Here is a 9,749-nt window from a genome sequence, read left to right as displayed (position 1 = left end):
TTTCAGTTTTGGGGGATCTGCCCCTACTTTTTTAGGTTATATGGCTTCTTCTTTTCCACAAATCCGCTCATCTCCACCCACTTTGGCTCATGTTCTTGCGTAGCCTTTAAGTTGGAAGGGCTAAGTTAATTATATTCTCTCTAACTCCGATTGATTTGATCTTTTTCATGTTCCTTTTGCAGATGATAAGATCACTTTCTCGAATAATGAGGTTGAGGGAAGATCTAAATCTTGGGAGCTTGTGTTGGTGGGTTATGCTTTAGGTACAAGGTTTTTATATGAGAAACTCCATCAGTCGATTGATAAGATATGGAAACTGAAGGGTTCAATTGATCTTCTTTCTCTATATGAGGATTTTTCTCTTCTCAAATTTACATTTATGGAGGATCTTGATATAGTTTTATCTGCTAGAACTTGGTTCATTAGTGGAAAACTTTTTATCTTTAAAGTATGATCTATCAATCTTAAACAAGTTCGAGAGGATTTGAAGGAAATTCCTATTTGGGTTGAATTCCCAAAAGTTCTATTGTTTTGTTAGACTGAAAATGAGATTTTTTAAAATCGCTAGTAGGATTGTTTTATCCCTTAGTTTTGATTCTTTGATAGCTAAATGTTTGAGGCTATGTTTGCTAGAATGAACGTCCAAATTAATATAGATTCATCTCTCCCCAAATCTATTACTATTGTTTTTAAAAATAAAGAATATGATATTCTTGTTGTTTATGAGGGGAATTCAGTTCCTTATGTTGTGTACTCTATGTTTTCTCACAAGCCCTCCAACTGTCATAAATCTTCTTCTCTATCTGCTATCGTTAATCCTAATTTGAGAGAAAGAAATCATTCTAGAATGAATGCTATGGGAAATATTAGGAATAAAAGTAAATCTGTTAATATTATTAGTTCTTCTCAAGGACCTAATAAATTTCATGTTCTAAACTCTACTTCTATTCCTCCCAAACTTAATTTTCTTGTGGTTATTCAATGTGTCAGTAATGAATAATACTTTTAATTAACCATCCTAATTTGAATAATATAGTTAATGTTGAGATATTGTTTGATGCAAATTCAGGTTTGTTATTGCATCTTGTTTTAAATCATCCTAATATTGTTTTTTGGGAGACCTCTCAGCACAATGTTTTAAATGTTATCGATGGAAATAATGGTGTTTTACATGCTCTTATTCCTTCTAACAACATTTCTATTCAGGAATATGTTGTTAATATTACTCTAGAGCTGGTACCAATACTACTTCTCAAGGTATTGGTATGGTTGTGAATAATTTTTCTAATTTAGTGCTATAAATTTTATTAGAAATGTTCATATTAGCATTACTTGTACTTCTAATGTCTCCATTAGAAGTAAGAAGGGTGAATCTAAATGATTTGTTTCTTTATTATTTTTCTTTTTGACCATTTGATGTTTTATCTAAAGTTGACTACTTGGAATGTGAGAGGGTTTAATAGTGAAACTTGAATCCCATTCAGTTGATTGCAAAAACTTTCTTAAGGATTTTATGTTTGATTTGTTGTGTCCTTTAGAAACTAAATTAAATACTTCGTTATTACATGATCCTCTATTTTTAACCCATTTTCTTTTTTTTTTCTAATGAAGAATATGTGGAAAGTTTTCGTCTTGCCAAAAGTGGGAGGATTTAGATTAAATAGAATAAAAACTGCTTGAACTTTACTATTATTGATATGGATGCTCAATTCATCTATGGTTCTGTTTCTGCCTCAATTCATCTATGGTTCTGTTTCTGTCTCTTCTTCTAGTAATTTCTATGTGGCGGCATTGATAGCTTTTTTTTCTAATTTTTTCTCTAATTTCTATGTGGCGGCATTGATAGCTTTTTTTTCCAACTTTTTCTCAAACAAAAACAAAAACAAAAACAAATTGATTTATAAGTTTATTGTAATATCATTTCTATCACAATATTTTGACATCTTTTTTACTATTAACTATTATACAATATTGTAATATCATTTCTATCACAATATTTTGACATATTTTTTACTATTAACTATTATACAATTTTTTTTTTGAAAAAATAATAAATATATTTAAATTAAAGAAATGACATATAACTTATAGCATTCAATTGTACGAACCTCGATCCATCTTGTCTTTATTTGTCATAATCTTCTCTCCCTAAAAATTGAAGGATGGCATAGGTAGTCCATTTGTCATTACATAATTATATATTTCTAACATGATAAATTATGTAATTGGTAATACAAGAAGTCATTCAATTTGGTTTGCATTGGCTATTGCAATACGTTTGCAATAAAAGCACCCCTTCTCAAGCCTTGGTGCCAACCATCTTCAATGCTAATGCAACTGAGTAATAAATTCCTATTGATTAAACTAAAAGCTTGTTCCAAAAAGATGAAGGCATAAAATCGCAATTAAAAGACTATTTATTTCATTGAAAATTAAATAAATAGCACAAATATATCATGTATTTATAAATCTTACATGTAAACATTCATATTTGTATTTTAAACATATAAATATAAATAGGACTGTCAATTTGGCTCGTTGTTCGTGAACAACTCGTTCAGCAGCTCGTGTTTGAACAGCTCGTGTTCGGCTTTTTTGTTAAGCCTAACGAGCCGAACACGAACAAGTTTTTAAGCTTGAAATGTAAATGAGCCGAACACGAATAATTGTTTGTTCGCTCGTGATTGGCTCAAATTGGTTCGAAAATAAATAAATAAGGAATACAAAATAAAAATTTATAAAATTCAATATTATAAATTATAATTAATTATTTTTTAAAAAAATTAGCATATTTTATAAATGAAATTATAGTATAATATATAATAAATTAGTTATAAGAATATATTAATATTAGTTATTAAATATTATATATTTAAATAATAATATAATATAAGTTATATAATATAATATATCTAATACTCGACCCTAACCGACCCTCCCCAATCCCCATTCGCCTGTTGATCCTTCTCCGAGCCGAACACGAACACACTGTTCACGAGCCGATTTCGAACACGAGCTATTTCGAACGAGCCAAACACGAGCCAAGCCTGAGCTTGCTCAAGCTTGGCTCGTTTAAAGCCCTAAATATAAAGGGGCATTTACATAAATTTCAGTATATCATCCTAGTCCTATGTTATTACATATATGATATCTAACTTAAATTTTTTTTGCATTTTTATCACCCAAATCTTTCATATTACATAAAAAAAATGTCAAAATTTTAAGATTTAAAAGTGAAATATACTTTCTCATGCATAGGCAAGTTGCTATGTATGTCAAACTTAAGGTTTAGATATATTATTATATATATAGAGAAAATTTAGAAGAAAATATTTAACAAGTAGGAAAAAAGTAAGCCAAATGGCACACTAACAAATGATATTCTTATTTTATATATTTGATGGTGTTCATTAAAAATGTGCAATCGATCATCTAATAAGTTGGTGATAGCAACACTTTGGGATTAAAAAATAAAATTAGGGATTATAATATTATAATCACATGAGCTTATTTCCATTCATTTTCAACATATTAGTCTTTTGGGGATAACTCTGCTTGTTGCAGTTGACTCGGGCCACCGCCGCCTCCTCCAGTCACCGTCATTGCTTTTGATCGATATCGCTTCCGGTCGTCGGCTGCCTCAGGCCAATTCTGGTCCCCCGGCCTCAAGCCTAATTCGTTGTCGCTTCTTCTGCCCACAGACGCCATTTTGGTTTGCCACCGCCTCCGGTCATTGCTGCTTTGGGATGTTGAGGCTTCCGCGGGACAATAAATCCTATGCACATTCATCGTAATCCGAGAAACTGTATAAGTCCTTCCAGCCTGTGATACAAGGGACTGTACTTTCAATCACCAAATTATAGTATAATACTTCAACTGGGCAAGGTCCTGTGTTTTTTTCTTTTTCGGATTTTCCACAAAAAAAAATTATTTTTGCTACTGGTTGTCTACTTCTATCTCAATGTGTGTTGGATTTCCGTACAATGCTAATAAGATAATTCATTACTCTAATCCTGCTGTGAATTTCCCATGAAAAATACTCAATATAAATGAAGATAATTTATGAAGAGAAAAATCATAATTTATGAGAAGAAAGACAATAGATGATATATATATATATATATATATACATGCACCGCATATTCAGATTAGTTGGTCGACCACTGCTTGTCAGTTGTAAGTCTACTTTGGACTATGATTCGATTCCCCCATGTGTAGGGTGTGATACTCTAATTATAAGCGCATAAAGGATGATCGAGACTCGTATCATAGTCTCCTACCTATTCCTTCGTTAGAAAAAAAAAAAGAGAGAGAGAGATTTTAAAAATGCATTCATGCATTCTATTTTAAGGGAAGTATTAATTTAATTAATTTTAAGGTCACTATTCCATTTAATAAAACTTGGCAGTACTGTCGGATGTTACTTTTTTTAATAGATTGTAAAAACATGATACATTTTATGCACATCAGTAGTTTCAAATTTATTCAGTGTTACTCAGCAAAAACCTGTTTTTGGGCTTGCATTACATTTGGGCCAATCTACTGGGCTTGGGCTAAAACTAAAATTGGTTTAGTTTTATTATTATTATTATTATTCTTTAATGTTGTATGAATTTGAATTTTGAAAATTAGTTTGTATGGTGAATGCATATAAATAATTTTATTAATTTAATAAAACTATTCTCTTAGAGTTAGGACTGCTTTTATGTTTTTAATCTATTTTATAATTAAGAAAATTGCACCAATTAATGTTACATTAAGGTTTGTTTAATTTATTTATAATAAGGGCTTTCATTGAACATTTTCTTTGGTTACTTTTATTTTCTAGGAGAAATTAAATCCAATGAATTCCCTTTTAATTAATCTGTTCATAATTGTCGCCTAAATAAACTTCGGCATCTGGGCCTTTGAGATGCCCATTCTACATTTGTGTCAGCAAGCCCGTGCAAAATAAATGGGCCTGTGTTGGGGGACCATGGCTCATTCTTTTTTCCTTTACAAGGATAATTTAATCAAAGACTTTTACGACACAATTCTTGTATATTTACATATATAACGCCTCAGCATTTATATTTACATAAGTAACGGTCAAATTAGTTGTGTTTATTCATAAAATGATCTCCATATTTATTGCGATAGGGTAGAATGTGATGATGTTATATGTAATTTTGTCATTGTATTAAAAAAGACTGTATAGTGTATCTATGGTATTTTACTAATGTGAGTTTGTTGTTTGATTGTTTTTCGGCTTGGTTGGAGGACCCCGATTGGCCACGATTCGGCAAGATCAACTAAGTCGGCCTCGATCGGCTCAGTCGATTGAGTTTAATCGGTGCGGGTTGACCGGTTGATATGGCCTAACAGTCGATCCTTGACCTTTGATAAATAGTTTTTGTGCGCCCCTGGAATGGTTGGAGATAGTGAGAAACCGAATCTTCCCTAGGATTAGTTTTGCTAGAGGGTAAGCAATCACACTAGATCGACTTTCCCATAGTGATTTGTTCGGATAGCTTCTTCATCTTGTTTCTGACTGAATGATTCAGACTTGGATCATATGGTAGTATTTTGTCTGCTTTGTGGCTCGGTTTGCTTTGATCTTGCTGGCATTGGCTCAGACAGCTCCACACAGTCGGTCCAGTGACTTGTTTATGAATTATTTGTGAACAAGCAATACTCCTCTCAACGATTTGAAATTCTACTTAAATCGAAATATTCATCTTTGAATCAATTTTGTAATTACGAAGAGTTAGAATTTTTATGCATTGGCATGGAGGTTCTCATATTGTTATAAACATTCAATATAAATATAACAAATAGTAAACATCATTGGTGGCAGCCACACCAACTACTTGGGCTGATCAGGATTCAGAATGTAGCAGCTTGGGCTAGCCAAATTGGATCAAGAGCGTGTTGACATATATATGACGCGTTTTAAATAAATTGGTCTCATTCTACTTAAAATTTATGTTGATTAAGGCCTACATTTAAGGCGTTGTTCGGCTCCAACAGAAGATTTATGTTAATAGGATTTATCAACTCCACGAAATTCAGTTAATCTGCGACAGAGCTGGAGGAGGTGAGAAACTATGACGTAAATACGTGTAATCCCCCTCCCAGTCGGATTTGGAATAGGATTTATCAACTCCACGAAATTCAGTTAATCCGCGACAGAGCTGGAGGAGGTGAGAAACTACGACGTAAATACGTGTAATCCCCCTCCCAGCCGGATTTGATCAATCTGGATTTACATCGCAAAAGAGACAAAATGGGAAGAAGAGAGTTGGATTTAGTTTTAAATTCATGGTTAAATCCTATTAAAAGTGCACTATCAAACACTCGTAAAAAGTTCGGAGAGTTTGAAGGGATAAAAGTTCATTATTTTTATCTATTTATTTATTATTAGTATTGGTATTTTAGCGTAATGACTGCTCAAATCGATCTATACAAAATTCTTCAATGTTTCCAACGAATAGGTTGGACATTCAAACACTAGATGTATCATAGTTGTTGAGAAATTAGGGCAAAAAAAAAAACAGGAATCGATACAAATTCAGAAAAACACAGAGATTTAACGAGGCTCGGCAAATATGCCTACGTCCTTGGGAGCAGAGTGACGAGTTCCTTTCAATATTCAGAAAAGATATTACAGAATTTGGGATACCTCATGGAGTTACTAACATGCATATTTATAACCTCAGGAGTAAACCCTAAATACAATATGTAATTAGAATATTACCCATGTACCGTACCGCAGGACTTTGCCCCCGCACCACCGACCCACATAAGTTAACTTTCTGATTTGGACAGATTTTTCTGCTCCGGTTCGGTCCAACATCTGTCTCTATATGACATATGAGATAGTTATAGTCAAATCATATTATGTGATGATCGATTAAGCACAAAATACGAAATCATTACTGAGCCAATGGAACAAATTAAACCTATATTTTAAAATCTTTTTATTTATCTAAAAATACATATTCTTTTGCTTCAAAACAAATTTAATAGTTTTTTCTTTATTTTTTATACATAAAGAGTTAGTAGCTATATTTAATTATTCTGTGCTTAAGAATTTACATCAGTAGAGTTATATTATTATCTTAGCATTGTATTAAAACTTAACACACACTCAGATAAAAAGAAAGTCGATAGATGAGACACCAGGAATTTTTATGTAGAAAACTTTAAAGAGAAAAAATCACTATTAAACTATTCATATGTCTGTTAGAAGACTTTCTTTGCCCCTCGACAACAAAAAAATAATATTACAAGAGTGGGAGAAACTTGACTTTTATTAAAAGAGTAATATAAAATATTAGTGAAGTTGCAGTGCTAGCAATGACTACTAGACAATAGTGATCTAACAACACTAGTAACCATAGCCATGTGATAGTGATTTGAAGATAATGATTCGATAATGAAGGTTTAACCGTGGCAATGACATCAACCAAGCTCTATTGGTCTCATGGCAACTACGATGGCAGTCGTGTAGTGATGACAACAAAAATGAGGTCAGCCACATCATTGTGGTTTGTTGGCTGATATGCGATGTTGGTCTGACGATAGCGGGGGAAGAGAGATAATGAACTGGCAAAGGAGGTTCTGGTTTGAAGACAATGTTAACAATTGTGGTATATTCGTGGCAATGTTGGTCATGCTACAATGATTGTGACCCAACTGGTTTGGTCGGGTGATGGTGATCGGGCGGCAACAATGACTACGCCTTTTGCAAGGGGACAACTGTCCAATGACTACGACAGGGTCAAACAATGTCGATTGGGAGATAATGGCTATATTGCAATGATGGTCAAGCAATGATGACATCAACACCATTGGTCGGGTGACAAGGGGTTTGACAATGGCAGAATATCGTGAAGATAACAATGGTGACTAAATGACAATGATATGATGACAATGAAGGAGTGTCACAAGTGCGGCAATGGTTTGATGGTGTTGATCCGTCAAACCGACAGTCGATGAATCATGATCCAGAGACGGTGGTGGTAGCTAGGTGATGGCGATCTGACAAAATTAGTGGCGCATGACCCGGCTACGATGGTCTGATGGTACTAGTAGTAGCTCAACATCAATATCGTGATTGTGGTCTCGTGTTCATGGCAACTTGGCGATGACAGTGACGGACCTGCATCGACAGTCCGCAACGTCAACAATGATTCGACGATGGCAGCTTGATGGCAAAGACAGTAGCATAACAGTAGTGGCGATGACCACATGTCGATTAGATGATAGCGGTCCAATAGTGGAGGCAACCCAATGATGGTTGTCTCGCAAAATAGCGGTGGACTGATGTCGGCGGTAGCGCGTGTAGCAACATTAATCAAACTTAATTATAATAATCACCTTACTTATAAGGTAATAAATATTAAACTTTATGTAGTACATATTTATAAAACTTGCACAAGAACATTTTGTTGGTTGTACTATGTGAAGAACTGAGCATTATTTTTTAATAAAATTGTTATTTAGCTCATCTAAGAATCTAATATGTCAGATTAATGAACTGGTGCGGAAAGGGATTATCGATTAATAAGACCATTAATACTATCATTAGATGGGCATGACAAATGATTAGCATGTGGGCTTGGGGTTCCCTGGCATTACTTTAAATTTTTCTAATTATTTTTTGATATTTTTTTACTGATGAAAGTCAAAAAATTACTGTTCAACATTAATAATTAAATAATAAATATTATTATTAAAATTTTCAATATTAATAGAAATATAATATTTAGTTAAATTCGTGCTCAATTTTTTTTTTAATTTTTAAAGGTTATATTATGTCTTGATTCTTCAATTATTTATGTAATGGATTCCATCTAAATCCTTCAATTTAAGTTTGGCAAGGGATTTCTAATAATAACATGGAAGATTTACATGCATGCCGCCCAATTTTTATGTTTTTACATATCTAACATCTAAAGGTTAATTTTCACCCACACACATATATATATATTATTCCTAGGAATGACTGGAGGCTATCATACGAGTCCCGACCATCGCTCATATGCCTATAATTCGAGTACCCACTCTATACTAGGGGGGAATCGAACCTCAAATCAGAGGGGAATTACAACTGACAAGCAGATGCCCGACCAACTGATCTAAACGACAATGTATATATATATATATATATATATATATAAGTATTTGATATGTAAAGATGTAGGGCATTGGGCGGCATGGATGCAAATGCCCCTAATAATAATAATAGCAAAAAATAGTTTTATTTGTAACGCAAATCTTCAAGCATGTTGAGAAAGAAATCATTCCAAATATGAATTAAAGATTATGTGAGGTCCCCGATTCCAACAAGTTTATAGTCCTGAATGTTTGCATTATGCATCAACAAATAAAAGGAGATATAAAAATTACAAAAGCATGCCCTTAGGCTTGGTCAAAACAGGTCCTATTCTCTGGGAGACTAGCAAAAAACAACGAAGATTCAAGGACCGATAAAAGGGAAAAATTATCTTAAATAATCCATTGAAAACAAAAACAATCAGCTCGATTGAGCTATCGATGAACAAAACAAGAAACAATTTGTTTGAAGGACGAAAAAGATCAAAGCACCACACAGATCCGGGTTGTCCGGATCATGAATCTTCTCATACGGGGATGTAAATACATCACTCTACTGCTACAAATTTACTCAGCATGCAACAATAGTATTAAATTTTTTTTATTCATTTAACAAAGCTATGAGAGCCAAATATGAATATATATATATA

General features: G+C 33.2%; 1 protein-coding gene across 1 annotated transcript in view; it reads right to left on the bottom strand.

Moving 5' to 3' along the window:
- LOC110022162 (cytochrome P450 71A9-like) overlaps window positions 1-9,749 on the bottom strand; it is a 28,052-nt gene that overhangs the window by 571 nt on the left and 17,732 nt on the right. Inside the window, exon 2 of the mRNA XM_020720978.1 lies at window positions 3,570-3,837. Coding sequence (XP_020576637.1) covers window positions 3,570-3,837 — 268 coding nt within the window. The remainder of the gene's footprint in view (window positions 1-3,569; window positions 3,838-9,749) is intronic.

The sequence above is a fragment of the Phalaenopsis equestris genome, unplaced genomic scaffold (genome assembly GCF_001263595.1).
Source record: "Phalaenopsis equestris unplaced genomic scaffold, ASM126359v1 Scaffold000174, whole genome shotgun sequence".
In the NCBI taxonomy this organism is placed as follows: Eukaryota; Viridiplantae; Streptophyta; class Magnoliopsida; order Asparagales; family Orchidaceae; genus Phalaenopsis; species Phalaenopsis equestris.
This window is presented reverse-complemented; position numbering and strand designations above follow the sequence as displayed.